This window comes from Neofelis nebulosa, chromosome 9 (assembly GCF_028018385.1).
Source record: "Neofelis nebulosa isolate mNeoNeb1 chromosome 9, mNeoNeb1.pri, whole genome shotgun sequence".
NCBI lineage: Eukaryota > Metazoa > Chordata > Mammalia > Carnivora > Felidae > Neofelis > Neofelis nebulosa.
The window spans coordinates 82,006,173-82,026,979 of NC_080790.1; the positions used below are offsets into that span (position 1 = coordinate 82,006,173).

At 40.2% G+C, this 20,807-nt stretch overlaps 2 protein-coding genes across 3 annotated transcripts in view; one reads left to right on the forward strand and one right to left on the reverse strand.

The window, feature by feature from the left end:
- Positions 1 to 351: 351 nt before the first annotated feature.
- CNOT11 (CCR4-NOT transcription complex subunit 11) lies at positions 352 to 18,730 on the forward strand. Of its 2 annotated transcripts, XM_058684469.1 has the most exons (7): positions 367 to 1,030; positions 3,882 to 4,046; positions 12,327 to 12,479; positions 14,367 to 14,569; positions 15,823 to 16,025; positions 17,419 to 17,515; positions 17,596 to 18,730. In XM_058684469.1, the coding sequence occupies exons 1-7, from the start codon at positions 511 to 513 to the stop codon at positions 17,791 to 17,793; spliced, it is 1,539 nt and encodes a 512-aa protein (XP_058540452.1). In that variant the 5' UTR covers positions 367 to 510; the 3' UTR covers positions 17,794 to 18,730. The 2 variants fall into 2 exon arrangements, with proteins under 2 accessions (XP_058540453.1, XP_058540452.1); XM_058684470.1 differs by lacking the exon at positions 12,327 to 12,479 and having other exon boundaries at positions 352 to 1,030.
- The window catches only part of RNF149 (ring finger protein 149), a 35,335-nt gene continuing 31,958 nt past the window's right edge, over positions 17,431 to 20,807 (reverse strand). The window contains exons 8-9 of the mRNA XM_058684471.1: positions 19,974 to 20,116; positions 17,431 to 17,767 (exon numbers count right to left, since the gene is read on the reverse strand). The gene's annotated coding sequence lies outside the window, so the exon portion shown is untranslated. The remainder of the gene's footprint in view (positions 17,768 to 19,973; positions 20,117 to 20,807) is intronic.

The following is a 20,807-nucleotide window of genomic DNA, read 5'->3' on the forward strand; positions in this document are numbered from 1 at the left end:
TGTCCTTGTTCAGTTACTTGCACTTAAGCAGTTTAAAATCATGAACAATCACGTATGTTATATTAAGAAAACCATTTTGAATCTAAGACGCATTTTTCCACACGATAACGTGGCCCACAGTCGTCGGAACCGTTGACTGCCACACACCGCCCCGGGAGCTCCTAGGAGGTCCGCTTGGGATCGCGGAAGTGCAGATCTCGCCCCCAGCGCCGGGTGGTCCCACAGCCGCTAGAGGCCAGAACCCCGCTGGCCCGCCCCTCCCGCAGGCCCCGCCCCCGCTTCCGGCCTCTTCACCCTTCCCACCCAGCGTCTCCGGATCCTCTCCCTGGCCTCGCTCCAGCCGGCCTCGCTTTCGCTCGGCGCTGCCCCACCGCTCTGCCGCTGTCTGGCTTCTCCGACGTGTTTTGTTTGCGACGCTGTCGTGTAACAGCGCGCTTTACGGCCGTGGGGACAGGGCGAGCCGGCGCCAGGGCCGCTCCGGCCGGGAAGCAGGGCAGGCGGTCGAGGTTGATGCCCGGCGGCGGGGTGAGCGCGGCGTCTGGCCGACTTCTCACTGCCGCGGAGCAGAGGGGTGCCCGGGAAGCGGCGGGGTCGGCGTCCAGGAGTGGCCCGGGAGGCTCCGGCGGCGGCGGCGGCAGAGGCGGAGCAGGCGGCCCCGGGCCGGGCAGTGGAGGCCCGGGGGGGCCCGCGGGCAGGATGAGCCTGACCCCGAAGGAGCTCTCGAGCCTGCTGAGTATCATCTCGGAGGAGGCGGGAGGCGGCAGCACCTTCGAGGGCCTGTCCACTGCCTTCCACCACTACTTCAGCAAGGCCGACCACTTCCGCTTGGGCTCGGTGCTGGTCATGCTGCTACAGCAGCCGGACCTACTGCCCAGCGCGGCACAACGCCTCACCGCGCTCTACCTGCTCTGGGAGATGTATCGCACCGAGCCTCTCGCCGCCAACCCTTTCGCCGCCAGCTTCGCCCACCTGCTCAACCCCGCGCCGCCCGCTCGCGGCGGCCAGGAGCCCGATAGGCCGCCCCTCTCAGGTACGCCGGGGCAGCCCGTCCCTTCCGAAGCCAGATGTGCGCTGTGGTTAGATTGGGAACTTTCCACCTATCCTTGTGCGAGTTCATCCGCAAGTGACATTGTCTCCTTTTGAAATTGTCTATCCCCCCCCCCCCCCCCCAAATATGGAGAATTGGTAGCTTAATTACAGATTCAGGGCACCGCAGATTATTCCTCTCAACTGTACAGGCCATGAGCAGCTGAGTGGGGCTTGAGAGTTTTAGCAACTCAGTCGCGCTTTATTCTTGTTAAGCCCGTTTGAGATGTGTGACGTTGTAACTAATGACACCCCGCTCCTGGTTTAAGTCTCAGTCAAGTAAATAGAATTCGTTCAGAACTCGAAGTTGTTGGGCGGAAATAGACATTAAACGGCGTTTAAGGACTTTGCGCCACCTTCGTTGGTTTGTTGCGTGTCCTAGGATAATGTGATGGGAGCAGAAGATAAAAGGTAGTCTCAAATTTACGGCCTAAGTTAGGAAACGCATGACTACTGGACGTTATGTAAAATGTATATTGGTGCAGCATTGGTGAGATCAGATCTGTGGGTTACATTCAAGGCTGCCTTTTCTTTTTAACTCAAAGAGATACCTTTTGAGACGTGACTTTGGGAGAAGACTCAGCCAGGAAAGCAGAAGGGCACAGAGGGGATGGTGATTAGTGATAAGGGTACTTGGAAGACTAAGACAGAGACCAGTGTACTGGGGGAAGCAGGTAATTAGAGGTGGGAAACAGTTTGATCTTAGAGTACTCAACCTGTGAGAAAATGAGCAAAACACGGTGTGGGTAGAGGCCACTATACAGGGAGTTAAAAGTGAAGGCAGTGGATTTTGAAGTAATACCATGAAGTTTTTCATGGCACAGGAGGGTTTCTACGTTGCAGGCCACTTGGTGTTCATGTGTGGCACCCCCTTTGGATCTAAAACATCCTCCAGTTGGTTTCCTGCGGTGCTCTTATGTAAGAGGGACAAACTTTGTGTTGGGTAAGATGCCCTTTTAGGGTACTAGTTCTGAACTAGGCTTTCAGGGAGTTCCAGAATGCCCAGAAAGCAATGGAACATATTATGGGTTGTCAAAACCTACCATCCTAAGAGTCCCTTAGCAGAGAATGGGGACATTGTGGGATTTATTCAGAGAGCCCTTTGAATTCTGAAGGCCAGGTTAGGCATAGGAAGGATCACTTACGTCATTCTCAGATGTAGTGAGTGTAAACCTAGATGTAGACCATAGACTGCATTACTTTCATTAAAGCAGGGATGGTGCTTAAATGGACAATGGAAGCTATATCAACACCAAGACTTATATTGTATGTCTAGGGTGAACGTCTAATAGATATATTTTTGTAAAGTTTTTCAGATGATTCAGATTCAGAGCTAGGTAAGTAGGATGACTTCTCTTCACTCAAGCTTGCAGTCTGGTTGGGGAGACATAAATGGAGTCATAACCAGTGTAGTAAGAGTTGTATTAGATGTCACATATAAAATGTTTGGTAGCAGAGAGGAACAACTACCTGTGTGGCTGGAGACGTCCTCAGAGGGAGTGATGTTTTTGCTGGATGGTGATTAGAGGTGGAGTAAGGGGTGTGTGGGGGGGTGGGGTGTGAGGGAAGGGTGTGGCCCTGTCAGGTACTCTTAAAGAGCTGGATATATTGTTTGTTTTGAAATCAGGACTCCTAAAACCTGGAAGATTTTGTGCAACTGGAATGTAGGATATGTGGGTTGGAGGGGAGGATGATATTTGGCAAGTGGGTCAGGATTAGATTATGAAGGGACTTAAAATGGCGCAGAAGTTTGGGTTTAATCCTGTGTAAACAGGTTAAGCATTGTGAGCATATGTGTACATAAAAATATGACTAGGTGGTAAGTGGGAGTGTGAACTGGGTGATGGGTGGGCAGGAGTCAAAACTGGGAGCTGGGGAAATTAGGAAGGCTGACCTGTAGTTCAGGCAGGAGAAGAGAGGAGGGGTCAGAGAGGAGCGAGCAGAGTCTGGGGACAGTGCCCCTGGGGAATGGATGAGGCTTGGTGAACCACTGGATATGGAACAAAAGGGGACAGCATTTGGCACGGTGGGACTTTTGTAGCTTCACTGTTTTGAAGCAGGTGTGAGAAGTGTATTTGCCCTAGTGACGTTTCCTTGTCTCTTCAACCTGTACAGTTGCAGCAGCAGAAGAGAAAACTTTTTTTTTTAACCTTATTTATTTTGAGGGGCACCTGGGTGGCTCATTTGGTTGTGTCTAACTTTGACTCAGGTCATGAGCTCACGGTTCGTTAGTTTGAGCCCTGAGTTGGGCTCTGTGCTGACAGCTGGGCACCTAGAGCCTGCTTGGGATTCTGTGTCTTCCTCGCTCTCTGTGTGTCCTTTCCCTGCTCATGTTCTGTCTCTCTCTCAAAAAATAAATAAATGTTAAAAACTTATTAGAGCACAAGCAGGGGGCAGGCAGAGGGAGAGAGAGAATCCCAAGAGGGTTCTGCGCTGGGGCTCTATCCCACAAACCATGAGATCAAAACCTGACTGAGCCACCCAGGCACTCCAAGAAGAGCATTTCTGAGCACTGTAGCTTTTTTGTTTTTGCTTGCACGGGTAAGCTTTAGCCTTTGCATGTTGGAAATACAGGTAAAAAAACCTTAAGTTTCATTGATATTGCCACAAATAGAATTTCAAATGACATATTTAATTACATTTTCATAAATGTATATATTTGGTTCACTGAAACCTAATTTTGTTTTTAAAAATAAGTGAATGGAAATGGCAAGTAGCAAATGCTAATTTTACCAGAGTCAAGTTAATTTTAAAAAATAACCATTGGAGAAATTGTTATACATTTCTGTTTACAGGATTTTTACCTCCTATAACTCCACCAGAAAAGTTTTTTCTTTCCCAGCTGATGCTGGCACCCCCAAGGGAACTCTTCAAAAAAACACCTCGACAGATCGCATTGATGGATGTTGGAAATATGGGCCAGTCTGTGGACATTAGTGGGCTTCAGTTAGCCTTGGCTGGTAAGGAGGAATCAGTGGTTTGGGTATTCTTGTGTGGTAGCACTAGGCCGCCTTTTTTTTTTTTTTTTTTTTTTTTTTATGAGCTTCTCCACTTAAAATGAAGGTCTTTGTAACTGTGCTAAAAGCTTAATAACTTCTGTGAAAAACAGCTTCAGTACTGGATCCTTGTTAACATGGCACAGAAGTTCACTCTGAGTTTTCACCTGAATTGATTGTGTTTCCAATTTAAGAAGAATGCTGGATAAAATTTAGTCTGTTTAAAAATTTTTTCTTGATGTCAAAATGATCTACAGATTCAGTGCAATTTCTCTTAAAATCCCAACAATGTGTTTTGCAGATAGAGAAAAACCCACCATAAAATTCATATGAAATCCCATGGGACCCTGAATAGTCAAAACAATTTGTCTTGGCACCCTTGTTGAGAATCATTTGACGATATATGGAAGGGTTTATTTCTGGGCTCTCTATTCTATAATAATTGCTTTGCCTGTCTGGATTCTACTATACTTCTGATTACAGTAGCTTTGTAGGAAGTTTTGAAATCAGGACATATGAAACCTCTGCTGTGTCCTTCCTTCTGTTTCAAGATTGTTTTGGCACCTTCTGTGTTACATGTGTAAACGAATGAATGGATTCTCTTGAGGCAAAACCATGTTGTAATAGAAAATAGGGGGACTTTCTTGATCTGGATGGTCAGAGCATCTCTGAGTAGGGAAGGTAAGAAGAGGCGCCTTTTGTTTAACTGCTCTCAGCAAAAATATGGACGAATGGGTCTTAACCACTTGAGAGTGATTCATTAGGGAAATTCTAATATATAGGCAAATTTTTGAACCTTGATCTTGTGATTGAGCTGCAGTATTAATTAATTTGACAGTTTCCCATCCTTCTTAGATTTAATGCATCTGTGACATTGTTCAATAAACTCCTTTTTCCTTGGAGTATTCTGAACCTCTGAACCTCACTTTTTAACTCCTGGGTATCAACAATATAACAGTGGTTATTTTCTGAAACCAAGAGAAATCTTTTTAAGGCTTTTAAGATTGAACGTACACAGAAATACCTATTGGTCACTAGTGCTGGATACAATCTATTCACAGAAATAAAATACAATTTTGAAAAGATAATATGAAAGCTGGGTACAGAGGATAGGCAATTTCAGTCACCTTACCTTCAGAAGGGATAGATATTCTGAGGGTTCTAGTTTTGTATTTAATAGAGTGACAATCTGATTTCCCTTGCAACTTAGGATGACTTGAGTTAGTTTGTGAGAAAGTTTTAAAGTATATCAAGCCCAGAAAAGAACACGTTAGTCTTGAGAAAATTGGGCACAGTGGCTAAGCTTGCTGCTTGCTGTCCCCTACCCAGATTGAAGATGTCCTAATCCATTCATTTTTACAAGTACCAAAAAACAAAAACAAAGTGATGCACCTGTCTTCTCTGGAGCTGACTACACACAGATGATCTTTGCAGAGACCCTCAATTCATAGGTCTTGTGGTAGGGTTCATGGACCAGAGGTGTGTTTATGGAGGATGTCTTTGCATTTTTTTTTAAACTTTAAATAAACAAGCAGACAAGTTAAACAGAAGTAACTATAAGGTAAAAGTAACACTTTTACCCTGTTAACAATGTCAGTATTCATTTTAGAGGTTTTATTATAAAAATTCCTGACAACTTGCACTTACTAGTTTACCACACAATGTGCCAGTTTAAACATTTTCCTTGCATTTTGGTCAAGAGTATGTTAATTTTTTGTGCTTTAGTAATTTGAGATGAGAAAATGGCATCTCAGGATAATTTTAATTAGCATTTTCCTTGAATGAGTTGAACATGTGGTTACAGATCTAAGAAATCTTTCATGTCTGGCCATTTTTCCATTGGATCGATGGTCTTTTATTAACACTGGTAGCTCTTTAAGGAATTAGGAATTTAGCTCTGTGTTTTCAAAATTACAAAATCTGAAATACGTAATTTCATAAAACCAGCATGTACATTTTAAGGAATTATAAAGTGACCTTGGAGCAACCATTATCTAAGTTCAGAAATGGAATCGTTTCAGGATCTTGTGGCTCCCTATGTGTTTCTCCTACTTGCTGCTCCCTTTCTTCCCCATCACTAACCTGACTTTTGTGATAATCATTCATGATTTACTTTATAGCCCTCCAAACTGTGCATGCCTATAGTTTAACTTTGGATGTTCTTAAACTTGATGTGCATGTGGAATCATACAGTGTTCTTTTGGGTGTGGGTTGTAAGATGAATCCATGTTGATGACATAATGGTAGTGGTTTCTTTATCCATTTTACTATTGATGGGCGTAATGTTGCCATGAACATTCTGGTACATTCTCCTAGTGTACATATGAAAGTGTTTCTTCTAGCAGGAAAGATAAGCACATGTAAAACTTTACTAGCTAATGGCAGATTATTTTCCAGATTTTGCTGTGCCATGTTTCATTCCCATTACCAGTGTGCAAGTTACGTGACATTGTCTACATCTGATAATTTCAGATGTTAATTTTTGCTAATCTGGAGGGGATCTTGTGTTTTGACTGATTTCCCCACCCCTGTCCCCAATGGGATTGAACATATTTTCAGATGTTTATTGACCATCCAAGCCTTTTGAAATAAAATGCTTGTTGAAGTCAGCCCATTATTTCTTTTTTAAAACACTGATTTGACTTTTTTTTTAAGACATTAAAGTATAGTTGACCTACAATATTACATTAGTTTCAGGTGTACAACATGGCGATTTAACAGTTCTGCACATTTATTCAGTGCTCATCATGTTAGGGGTAGTTACCATCTGTTACCATACAAAGTTATTGCATTATTGACAGTATAACCTACGCTGTACTTTTCATTCCATGATTTATTTAAAACTGGAAGTTAGTACCTCTTTATCCCCTTCACCTATTTTGCCCATCCTCCTCCTTCCCTCCCCTCTGGCAACCACCAGTTTTCTATCTTTAGGAGTCTGTTTCTGTTTTTTTTTTTTAATTTGTTTCATATTTTTAGATTACACACAGAAGCAAAATCATATGGTATTTGTCTCTGTGTGTCTGACTTATTTCATTTAGCATAATAACTTCTAGGTCCATCCATGTCACAAATGGCAGGATTTCATTCTTTTTTAATATTCCTTTTCACAATTCTCCATTGTGTATATATATACCACATCTTTATCCATTCATCTTTTGATGGACACTTAAGTTGCTTCCATATCCTGCTATTATAAACAATGCTGCAATAAACATAAGCGTGCCTATGTGTTTTTGAAATAGTGTTTCTGTTTTCTCTGGGTAGATATCCAGAAGTGGAATTACTGAGTCCTATGGTACTTCTGTTTTTAGTTTTTGAGGAACCTCCATACTGTATTCCAGACATGCTGCACCAGTTTACATTCTCACAGTGCACAAGGGTTTCCTTTTCTCCACATCCTCACCAACATTTGCTATTTGTCTTTTTGATACTAGCTATTCTGACTGGTGTGAGGTCATACTGTGGTTTTGATTTGCATTTCTCTGATGATCAGTGATGTTGAACATCTTTTCATGTGTTTGTTGGTCACCTGTGTATCTTCTTTGGAAAAATGTTCTGGTACTCTGCCCATTTTAAAGTCTGATTATCTGGGGTTTTTTTTTTTTTCCTTGGTGTTGTAGTACTTTATTTATTTTGGATATCAACCCTTTATCAGATACATCATTTGCAGATAGCTTCTCCCATTTATTAGGTTGCTTTTTTATTTATGGTTTCCTTTGCTGTATAAAAGCTCTTATTTTGATGTAGCCTCAGTTTGTTTTGTTTTGTTTTGTTTTTTTCCCCTTGCCTGGAGAGACGTATCTATAAATAAGTTGCTAAGGCCAATGTCCAAGAGTTTATTGCCTATATTTTATTTTAGAAGTTTTATGGTTTCAAGTTTTATATTTAGGTCTCTTATCCATTTTGAGTTTATTTTTGTGTATGGTGTAAGAAAGTGGCCTAGTTTCGTTCTTTGCATGTAGCTGTCCAGTTTTCTCAGCACTATTTATTGAAGAAACTGTCTTTTACCCCAGTCATATATTCTTGCCTCCTTTCTTGTAGATTAATTGGCCATATAAGCATGGGCTTATTTCTGGGCATTCTATTCTGTGCATTGATCTGTGTGTCTGTTTTTGTCCCAGTACTATACTATTTTGATTACTGTAGCTTTGCAGGTAGTTTGAAATCCAAGAGCATGATACTTCCAGCCTTGTTGTTCTTTCAAAAGATTGCGTTGGCTATTTGGGGGTCTTTTGTAGTTCCATACAAATTTTAGGATTATTTGTTCTAGTTCTGTGAAAAATGCTATTGGCATTTTAATAGGGATTGCATTGAATCTGTAGATTGGGTAGTATGGACGTTTTAATAATATTTGTTCTTCACAGCCATGAGCCTGGCATGTCTTTCCATTTCTTTGTGTCATCTTCACTTTCTTTCGTTAGTGCTTTATAGTTTTCAGAGTGCAGGTCTTTACCTCTTTGGTTAGATTTATTCCTAGTTATCTTACTGTTTTTGGTGCAGTTGTAAATGGGATCATTTTCTTGGTTTCTGTTTCTACTACTTTGTTACTAATGTATAGAAATGAAGGGGCACCTGAGTGCCTCGGTTGGGCGTCCGACTTCGGCTCAGGTCATGATCTTGCGGTGCGTGAGTTTGACATCTGCATTGGGCTCTGTGCTGACAGCTTGGAGCCTGGCGCCTGCTTCGGATTCTGTGTCTCCTTCTCTCTCTGCTCCTCCCCACCTTGTGCTCTGTCTCTCAGAAATGAACAAATGTTAAAAAAAAAAAAATTAGAATGCAACAGGTTTTCTGCACGTTGATTTTGTATCCTGTGATTTTAGTGAGTTTATCAGTTGCAGCAGTTTTTTGGTGGGTCTTTTCAGTTTTTCTATAGGTTAGTATCATGTTATCTGCAAATAGTGAAAGTTTTACTTCTTTCTTACCAGACTATTTTTTTGTCTGACTGCTGTGGATAGGACTTCCAGTCTTGTGTTGAATAAAAGTGGTGAGAGTGGAAATGCCTGTCTTGTTCCTGACCTTATGGGGACGCTTTCATCTTTTCACCAGTGAGTGTGGTGTTAGCTGTGGGTTTGTCATATATGGCCTTTATTATGCTGAGATTTGTTCCCTGTATACCCATTTTAGTAAGAGTTTTTAATCATGAATGGATGTTGAATATTGCCAAATGTTTTTTCTGCGTCTATTGAGATAACCATATCAGTTTTATCCTTCGTTTTGTTAATGTGTATCACACTGGTTGATTTGTGAATATTCAACCGTCCTTGCAACCCAGGAATAAATTCCACTTGATCATTTATTTTTGTTGTAATCTTTATTATTTCCTTCCTTCTGCTTTTAGGTTTTGCTCTTCTTTTTCTGGCTCCTAAAGATGTAAAGTTTGGTTGTTTGAGATTTTTCTTCTTGAGGTGGACCTGTACTACTATAAACTTCCCTTTTGGAGCTGCTTTTGCTGCATCCCAAAAGTTTTGAACTTGTGTTTTCATTTTCATTTGTTTCCACGTGCTTCTTTATTTCCTGGTTGGCCCATTCATTGTTTAATAGCATGTTATTTAACCTCCATGTGTTTGTTGTCTTTCCAGTTTTTTTCTTGTGGTTGATTTCTAGTTTTGTAGCATTGTGTTCAGAAAAGATGCATGGTATGACTTGATCCTTCTGAATCTGTTGAGACTTGTTTTATGGGCTAATAAATGATCTGTTCTGGAGAACGTTCCATGTGCACTTGAATGTGTATTCTGCTCTTTTAGGATGGAATGTTCCAGATATATCCATTAAATCCCTCTGTTCCAGTGTGTCATTCAAAGCCACTATTTCCTTATTGATTTTTTGTTTAGAGGATCTGTCCACTGATGTGAGTAGGGTGTTAAAGTTCCCTACTATTATGTATTACTGTCAATTTCTTCCTTTATGTTTGTTAGTATTTGCTTTATATATTTGGGTGCTCCTATGTTGGGTGCATAAATATGCACAATTGTTGTATCTTCTTGTTGGGTTGTCCCTTTTATGATTATATAATGCCCTTCTCTGTCTCTTGGTACAGTCTTTGTTTTAGTCTAGTTTGTCCTGGGGCACCAGGGTGGCTTAGTCAGTTAAGCCTCCGACTTCAGCTCAGGTCACAGTCTCATGGTCCTTGAGTTTGAGCCCAAGCCCTGCGATGGGCTCTGTGCTTGACAGCTCAGGGCCTTGGAGCCTGCTTCAGATTTTGTGTCTCCCTCTCTCTTTGCCCCCCACCACATTTGTGCTCTGTCTCTCAAAAATAAACAAACATTAAAAAAAATTTGTGAAAGTCTACTTCGTCCTGTATAAGTATTCCTCCCTGCCCCCCCCCCCCATCCATTTGCATGGAATATTTTTTTTTCTATACCTTCACTTTCAGTCTGTGTCTTTGGATCTGATGTGTGACATCGGACATGTCTCTTGTAGGAAGTATATAAATGGGTCTTGTTTTTTAATCCATTCAGTCACTGTCTTTTGACTTAAAAGTAAATGTGCATTTAGTTCACTTAAAGTAAGTATTCATTGATATGTATGTTTTGCCATTTTGTTAGTTTTCTGGTTGTTTTTATAGTTCTCTGTTCTTCTCTTGCTCTCTTCCCTTGTGATTTGATCCCTTTGTTTAGTGTTATGTTTGGATTCCTGTTTGTTATGTATATGTTACAGGTTTTTGGTTGGTGGTTACTATGAGTTATATATATAGTATTCTTTGTATATACCAGTCTAAAGTAAATTGATGGTTGGTTAAGTTTGAACATTCTGAAGGGCACTATATTTTTACTCTCCCACCTCACCCCTGGCTCTGTATTTTACGGATGTATTGTATGTATATGTATGTATACATACATGTATATATTGTCATATTTTACATCTTTTTATTTTGTGCCCCTTATCTAATTATAATAGATATAATTGATTTACTACTTCTGTCTTTTAACCTTCATACTAGCTTTATAAGTGATCTACTACCTTTAGTATGCATTTGCTTTTAACAGTGCATTTTTTTTTCTTTTCATAATTTTATTCTAATTATGGCTTTTTCTGTTTCACTTATGAAGTCCCTTTAACAGTTGTTGTAAGGCTAGTTTAGTGGTGATGAACTTTAACTTTTGTCTGTCTGGGAAACTATCTGTCGTTCAATTTTGAGTTCTAGCATTGCTGGGGTTAAGTACTCTTGATTGTAGGGTTTTTCCCAGCACTTTGAATATCATGCCACTCCCTTCTGGCCTGCAGTTCCTGCTGAAAGAACATCTGACAGCCTTTTGAGGTTTTCCTTGTAACTATGTGCTTTTCTCTTGCTGCTTTTAAGATTCTATCTTTTAATTTTTGACATTTTAATTATGTGTCTTGATATGCACCTTCTTGGGCTCGTCTTGTGTAGGGTTCTCCGAGCATCTTAGACTTGGCTGGCTCTTTCCTTCCCCACGTTAGGGAGGTTTTCAACAATGATTTCTTCAAATAAGTTTTCTGCCCCTTTTTCTCTTCTCCTTCTGGGACCCATTATAATACCTGATGTTGTCATAGAAATCCTTTAACCTATCCTCATTTTTTTTTTCTTTTTGCTGTTGTGCTTGGTGTGTTCCATTACCCTGTCTTGCAGATCACTGATCCTTTCTTTTGCATCTGCTATTTATTCTCTAGTTTTCATTTCAGTTATTGTATTCTTCAGCTCAGTTCTGAGCTTATTCACTTTTCTCTCCGGTCCAGTGTGAGCATCTCTATGACCATTACCTGAACTCTTCATCAGGTGGATTGCTTATGTTTCCTTTAGTTCTTTTCTGAGGTTCAGAACATATTCTTCTGTCTCGTTTTGTCTGACTCTGTGTTTCTATATATTAGGTATGTCACTTACATCTCTCGGACTTGAAAGTAGTGGCCTTATATAGAAAATGTCCTGTGGAGCCCACTAGTTTAAATCCCCCCTGATCACCAGTCCGGCGCTATGGATATCCCTTGTATGGGCTGTATGTACCCTTCTGTTGTGACTGGTCTGCAGCAGATGGGGATGCTCTGGCGGGTGTGGCTGCCCCCGAGCACAACTGGCTGAGAGTGTGGTTGCAGCTGCTGCTGGCTTATTGGTGGGTTTTGTAGCTCCTGGCTGATTTGTATTGGTGGGGGAGGGGGGGATGTATCTATATTCTGAATCTAGCCCTTTGTTCATATGTTGCAGACAGCTTTTCCCAGTTAGTTTTTTCACTTTCCTTGTGTTGCCCTCAATTTAAAAATGTCTCTTATTTTACCCTTTTTCAGAACGCCAGTCTGAATTGCCAACCCAAAGTAAGGCTAGCTTCCCTAGTATTCTCAGTGACCCAGACCCAGATTCTTCTAATTCTGGATTTGACAGCTCAGTTGCCTCTCAAATCACAGAAGCTTTAGTCAGTGGACCAAAGCCACCTATTGAAAGTAGGTATATTACTTTTTTGTACTTGGTTTTATTTTACCAGCATCCTGAGACTTTTGGTTTTCTAAAACATGGTGTTACTTTTGTTGCTGCTTAAACTTGAATTCAGTGAGACACTTCCCAGTTATAGTGTCTTGTAGAACATAGTAGTGATGGTCTGTGTTCTTTAATAAAATTACATGCCAAGTTTTTTTTATCAGCATTCCTGAAGATACAACTTCTGATTTTACTGAAACGAGTCTTCTGTAATTTATTAACTTTTGTATTCAGGCTTCTATGTGGTTTTAGTGATGAAGGCATGCTTTATCCTTAGGGATAAGAAAATGTTCTCCAAATTATAGTGTCACCATGAGTTTAAAACTTACATGACTTTAATGCCATTATTAGATCTTTGACATAAATGGGTTTAATATTTGAAGTCTAAGCGGAGCACAAGTGTGCCTGACAGCCCCATGGCACATACTGGTTTTCATTTAATATTTGCTTACTGTGTGTTGCGTAAACCATCAGAAAAGTATGTGAAAAGCAAATCAGATACGGAGTCTGGCTAAACGTACGTACTTCATGGGAATGTTTTCATTATCCTATAAGTAGTGCTGCTTCTGAGATGTCAAAAGTTTTTTCTTTTTATAAGTGGTCTGAAAAGAGATTGAGATGCTAGTCCTACTAGATGTAAAATGCTGGATGTGAGTGAAGAGAGAGTAGAAGATAAACTGGTGATTCTTAGCCAGAAAACCTTTTCAACAAACCATTCTCAAATTTGGCAGGGGCTAGGACCCATGGTCAGAATAAGCCATCTGAGGCCCTGTGTGGAAACCAGAGTGAGTTATGAAATTTGTTCAGCAAAAATCCCAGCCAGCATTTATTTTCTTGGGCTTATAACTTAGGGTTCAGTCTTATTTCATACAACAATTGAGGTAGAGTCACTGCATTTTCCTATTGTTGTTTTACTGTTCTATGAAAATGAATATGGGATTTGTGAATTCAGGGGTTTATGAAAGTCTCTGGATTCATTTGGGAATGTCAAGCCAACTGTACTTTTTTGTTCCCTGCCATTTTATCCACACATAATTTGCCACCTCAACATTAGAAGATGCAAAGAAAAAACCACAAATAGTGCTGAATAAAATAATAGTAATTTGGGGCGCCTGGGTGGCGCAGTCGGTTAAGCGTCCGACTTCAGCCAGGTCACGATCTCGCGGTCCGTGAGTTCGAGCCCCGCGTCAGGCTCTGGGCTGATGGCTCGGAGCCTGGAGCCTGTTTCCGATTCTGTGTCTCCCTCTCTCTCTGCCCCTCCCCCGTTCATGCTCTGTCTCTCTCTGTCCCAAAATAAATAAAAAATGTTGAAAAAAAAAATAATAGTAATTATTCACTACTACTGAATAAAATAATAGTAATTAATGGGGCACCTGGGTGGCTCAGTCAGTTAAGTGTCTGACTGTTGATCTCAGCTCAGGACTCGATCTCAGGGTTGTGAGTTCAAGCCCCACGATGGGCTCTGCACTGGGTGTGAAGCCTACTTAAAAAAAAAAAAATACCGGTCACTAAGAATAGGAAGAGTGAGATCAAGTAGCATTTCATTTCTCCCATCAGAACTCTCACCAGTATGTGAAGTTGTATCCTTTTGCTTCTCAGTGGTGATCATGCTTGAATTAAAAATCATCAGATCATGGTAATGCCTTCATCTCTCCTGAAAAGTAGATTTGGGCTCTGGAATAATAATGTTATATCAGTGTTTCATTTTTATGGCATCCTGAATAAAACCCTGACTTTCTATATCATCTCTGCTTTGGATTTTGAAGTCTGCAAGTTTTATCATGTTATCTTTATACAGATGTGCATAGATGGTAGCTTACTGATCGAAGCAAACATTTCTACTCTCGTTACAGGCCATTTCCGGCCAGAGTTTATTCGTCCACCACCTCCACTCCACATTTGTGAGGATGAGCTGGCTTGGCTGAATCCAACAGAGCCTGACCATGCGATTCAATGGGACAAATCAATGTGTGTCAAGAATAGCACTGGTGTGGAGATCAAGCGAATAATGGCCAAAGCCTTCAAAAGCCCCTTATCTTCTCCTCAACAAACACAGGTATGTATTTATTTGTAGGTGTTTTATTTTAATCCTTCACATGATAAATGACCAATAAAATGATCCTGCCGATAGGAGCCAGCAATAATAATGTTTTGGATCCAAGAAGTCTTGGATCTCTGGAGCTTTGTTCTGCCCCTCCCACTCTGGTCATTTTACTCTGGAAAAAAACTGATGACTCAACACGTATCAACACTTATTTGGGGCCATTTTGACTATGGGAGAGGAGGGGTAGGATGGATCTCACATTTTTGGCATTTTGCATATGTTGTTACATTTGCTGGACAGTAACTACTGAGGGTAAGTGAGATTAACATCTTATGGAGGAAGAAAATGAGACCTAGGGAAGGTAAGCTAGCCACTGTCACACAGCTGGTTAGTGGTGGATTTGAGATTTAGAATAGCCCCTGCTGTTCTTTGTGTAAGACTCCCCTGGGCTGGGAAAGGCAAGGATACCTGGTGGGTGGTTTCTGTTTGGTGAATTTTACCCAGCTTTGCAAACTTAAACAGTGGAACTTGTGAGGACATACTGACACTTCCAATCCAGTTTACCACTGAAAATGTTACTTTCAGAGTCAAATAACAGCTGTTCGTAGTTCGCTTTGTTTGCTAGGCCATCCTAAAACACAGTCCACTGTGGTATATGCAGGCAGGTAGGGGAATGAACATAGAGAATTTGTAAGAAAAACCACTTATTTGGCAGAACTGCTTTTGAAGGTATTTATTTAGATTGCGTCGCGTGAGTAGGGCCTGAACTGTACGGTCCTGCCGTGAGGCACCACGACAGGGCAGCGATCTCCTCCTGTCATGCTTCTCTCCTTGAGTGTCTGTTCTCTGCCTGGGCTGCACTCTTTCCCCTGTTCTCAGTTCTTTGTGGCCTGTGCTTTTCTGGAGAACTGGTTGGCAACTAAGATAATTTTTGGTTCTAACAGAGGATAGGAAAAGCCTACAAAGCTGTTAAGGAGGATACTGTTACAGTCCACACAGCATTCTATCCAACCAGACCATACTGAGGCTGGTTTAATGCCCTGGAAAGGGATCACTAGCATTTTTAGTCTTGAAGTTGTCTGCATTTTAATATCTTCACAGCCTAAATGTAAATTTAAAAATTAATACAAGATTATGATGGGTTTGAGGGAAGAAATTTACCAAGTGGGTTCAATGTAGATAATTTTAAAGTTTGGTTTTGTAGGCAGGAAAGAGAATATTTGACTCAAGAACCTCTCTCTTTTTAAAAATTTGGTTGTATTTAGCTCCTGGGTGAATTGGAAAAAGACCCCAAACTCGTTTATCATATTGGCCTCACTCCAGCCAAACTTCCAGACTTAGTGGAAAACAACCCTCTAGTTGCTATAGAAATGCTGCTGAAGTTAATGCAGTCAAGCCAGATCACGGAGTATTTTTCAGTTCTGGTCAACATGGACATGTCTTTGCATTCAATGGAAGTTGTAAATCGGTAAGTTTTTATACTTGATCGGGTGTGGGTGGGGGCAGTGTGAATCTAGATCCTGATTAAATGGCCAGAAGGCAAAAACTAGCAACACATTTTTAGTTTTTTGGTTTTTTTTTTTTAACCTTCTTGAAATTGTACTGAAGGCTGCTCTTTTAAGCTTATCAGCCAGTAAGAACTAAGTAATCACAAGTATGTGTACAGGAGTGTTCTTTCTGGGGTGGGAGAGAGAGGAGGCAGGCATGAGGCTTTCAACTTTATTTTCTGTCATTGGCAAAACTGGTCAGCTGTTTGTTGGAAATACACTATTGTGTGTCTGCATTATCCTGTTCAGGCTTTTCCCTCCAGTGCAGACTCACTTCCTTCTGGGGCTGCTTCTGCTCCCTTCCTTGGACCGGCTGCCCTCTCAGTGCCAGCTTTTTCCCCCTTCACTATGTTCTTGTAGCACTGTTTTCACCAGCTATTTGGTATTTAGTCCAAGAATAACCACATCTTTTTATCAGTAGTATTCTTTCTAGAGAATAATTTCAAGGATGAGGTCTGTTCCTTATGCCCCCCCCCCCCCCCCCCGCTCTCCCCCCCAATCTCAAGTGACCACAGCACTTTTCTCAGAGCACTGGTTCCTTGGTGCTTTATGGGGAAAGGTTCTGTAGTCAAAGAAGTTTAGAATTCCTTTTGGAAATTCATACTGTATAGTTAGCATAGCATACCTTTATCTGAACATGGAATTCCCATCTTTTTGTTTTCCTTAAAATATTCCACAGAATCTTTCAGAAAATACCAGCTTTCCTCTTGGAGACACTAATGTGCCACCAATGCCTTCTGTCACATTCCATCCGGATCTCTATCACCATGTTCCTGAATGTGCCACACTAATCCCAGATCCCAGCTTTTTCTCACATCACTTGCTAGATTATAAGAAATACTTCAAGGTTTCAGTTTTAGGCCACTTGACCTTTTAAGGCTTTTCCTGTTTTTTCATTTACACTGCTTTTTGCAAACCCCTCATTTTAGCCCTTAATTATACTTATTAAAAATTATACCTTCTTGGACCTACCACCTTGCATAGCGCTTACATGTAATTGGGGTTTAGTTAACATTACTTACTAGAGCTTGAAGACCATTAACTACAAATTAGGATTCAACCAAGATCACAGAAATGTGGTGTTCAAAATTATGAGTAATTTTCATGTGTAATGTAATGCTAAGTATAGACTTAAAAAATGAAGTGCCATTGACTAACAAAGTGGGTGACTCAGGCTTATTTGCATAAGTATGTTTAAAAGTAGGTAACTGATCATCTATCAGAAATTTTGACTAAATGACCAAAGAGGAATTTTATATTTTATGGGTAACAGTGTTTTTTTAACAGCCCTAACTTTTTAACTTTCTGAAACAGACTCACTACAGCTGTTGATCTACCTCCTGAATTTATTCACCTTTACATATCAAATTGCATCTCTACTTGTGAACAAATTAAGGATAAATATATGCAGGTAAGTAGCAGAGATTTCTGTAAATTTTATAAATACCTGCCAAGAAAACAGGTACACTAAATTTGCTTTCTCTTTTTCAGAATCGTTTGGTGCGTCTTGTGTGTGTCTTTCTTCAGTCCTTGATCCGTAACAAAATAATTAATGTGCAGGACTTGTTTATAGAAGTGCAGGCATTCTGTATTGAATTCAGCAGGATACGAGAAGCTGCTGGCCTTTTCCGATTGTTGAAGACCTTGGACACTGGAGAAACACCTTCCGAGACCAAAATGTCAAAATAATACCTCATCAGAACCACCACATTCATTATTCAGCTGTATTGTGACTTAATTTTTAAACTGTTAGAACCCTGAGTGGATTGCTTGGCCTAATGCATATAAACACTACTTTATCTACTTAAAGCAAAATTTTCCCTTCCTGGATGACTTTTTCCTTGAAATGGATTTTTGGTAAGAACTTAGAAAAATGTGTCTATTTTGGTGTCTTTGCTGATGATTAGGATTAGCAGTTATCCAAAAAAAGTTCCTGCAAAAAAGTAGATGCGGTCTTTAGCAGTGTAGAACCAAGGTGCCTGTTTTTGTTTAAAACACAACTTACAGGCTACTGATAAATCAAGAATCCCAGTTTTCTTAAGGTTCTAATATTTTAGTATTTAATGAGAGTAAATGAAGACATTCTTAAGAATTTGTCATACTGCCCTTGAGGTGAAATCAGTTAAGTGTTTTTGAATCAAGTGGCAAACAGAAGTTTGGTCCTTGAACCCATTTATGCGTATAGCCCTTACCGCCTCCTGAAGCACAGTTTGAACCAAGGAAATGCTTCTAACTTTATCCTTTCTTGTCATGGGGACTTAATAGACAACAGAATACATGCATTCCTTGGACCTCTTAGAAACATGGAAACTCTTAGAAACCTTTTTTGAGACTATAATAGCTGGTGTAGTGTTCTGTTTTTTTCCTCTCGAGCTGTTCATTAGTTCTTCAGTTCTTAGTCTAAGATAGTTATTTTCTTGTTTAAAGGAAAAATATTAGTCCATGTTTTGGGAGATAACATCACCACTGAGGAACTGTCATGTACAGTCTGTACCCTGCTGCCTGTGCTAGGGCAGATGACCTGTTTGAGACGTAGGAGGACAAGGTGGCTGGCGTCATGTGGGCTGTTATCCCTCATTTAACTTTGGACAACAGTGCCTTACATTAAAGTTTTTTATGAACTGTATTATGTGTTTTTTTTTACTTGAAGAAAGCATGAAAAATTCCTCATTTACTGAGGTACTTCCAAAGCCTGCTCTTTATAGGGAAATAATCTATTCAACAGGAATTCACCTTCCAATTTAACCCTCAGCAAAAGTTAAAGGAAACCAAGCCTACTGGTTTAAAGAGGAGTTTCAACCTTATAATACTGGCAAAAAAATAGTACTCCTAGATTTATAAGAAATTTTATGTCTTATGTAATCTTATGAAAGTAAGGTATTTATAAATGTATTTGCTTAAAGGAATTAAGAACCCAAGCCAGTGTACTAGAGGAATGCCTTTAAGACATCCAAAATGATAGTAACAGCCTTGATTTCCATACCTATAAGTGGGCATCACTGTTTTACGTTATTAGGTTTGGGAATTACTTCCAAAAGTACTTCCAAATACTTCCAAAAGTATTATTGAGATACTTCTGGGAATGGCAAAGTTTGGACGACTGTTGGAAGGGCTCCAGGACCTACTGATTCTCTGATAACGTTGAACGGCACTGGCCAACAGCACTATTAACGCATGCCTGAACAAAGCTTACCTAACATGTACTTTCTCTATAAGGCACATCAGCCTTCATGTGCTGAGAACAGGAGACAACACTATGCTTGGGGGCCATTTTAAACTGTAAAATCACCAAGGTACAAAATTTTGGAAAAGACGCTAAATACATAGTGGAGAAGGATACACTGTTGACACTTTGAGAGCTGAAACAAGAAGGCAGAGTGTCCTCTTACTAAACCTCAATTGGAAAAAATGTGTCACATGCCTCAAAATTTCACTGCACTGTACATGTCCACAAAGGACTTGCAAAAAGCACTGCCCATCCTGATGTGAGGGTTACAGATAAATTCAGTTGGTGAATTTACAAGTTCTGGACTCTGCAAATAGACTATTGCTAAAAATTCCAAGATCACACTATTGGTGTTTACTTGAAAGAGGAAAGATTTCCAAATCTAAATAGTTAACAAAAAACAGTAGTTATATTTAGGGAACATTTTACCCCCCTCCCCCCCCAAAAGTGAGTCAGGTTTACATTTAACACCAGCCGGGCTCTGTGCTGACAGCTCAGAGCCTGGAGCCTGCTTCCGACTCTCCCTCTCTCTCTGCTTCTCCCCTGTTCTCTCTCTCTCTCAAAAATGAATAAATATTAAAAAAATTTAAACACCAGCAAGAGGTTCTTCATTAAACATGTTTAAAAGTAGAAGAAAGGTTACCTGAAATCAACTATAGTCCTGGGATTCAGTAACTGTAATCAACTTTTAAGTGTAGTTCAATTGAGTGCCATGTTAAAAACAACGTATCTTGAATTCTCTGGGTTTTCTAGTTCCGGTTTCTAGTTGTAGTATCTTCAAATCACCTGTAAAAAGACAGCACTAAGTTACACCATAGGGTAGAAAGAAAAAATGCTTCAAAATTAATCAGATCCCAAGATACAACTACTTTAATTCTTTTAGCAGTGTTTATACATTTAAACAACTTCAAAGAAACAGTTATCACTCACCTTTCTTACAGAGTACACACTTTCCCACAATTTTAAGTGGTGTGTACCACTACTTAATGTATCTTGTAATGATTCTCATGGAAAGCGATGGCTCACGTGCTTATTTTAAATAATATTTTGAAGGGCAGCACTTTAGCATTTTAAGGGTATCTGGAAAAGTAACGCATATTTTTACGTACTCTTTAAAATTCTTGCACACTCTACCTAGGTACTAAGACATTTTGTTGGTTTCACTTTATATCTGGTCTGTTGTTTTTATGCAATCACTACTGTTCTGATCAGGAAATCCATCCCTAAAATGCTTCCAAAAACACAGTCCTGGGATCCAATACCTATGCAGCCAAGCCCCACGAAAGTGCTGGTGTTCTCAGGTTTCTCATTAGCCCATAATATACAAGCTTACACCTCTTCAAAAAAATGGATTGAATTAATGTGATCCATATACCTTTTTCAATTTACAACTTCTACTTTGCTGTTAGAATAAAGGCAAATCTAGCTAAATGGCTGATTACACTGTAGAAATTTTACTTTTATAAGAATTACGTTA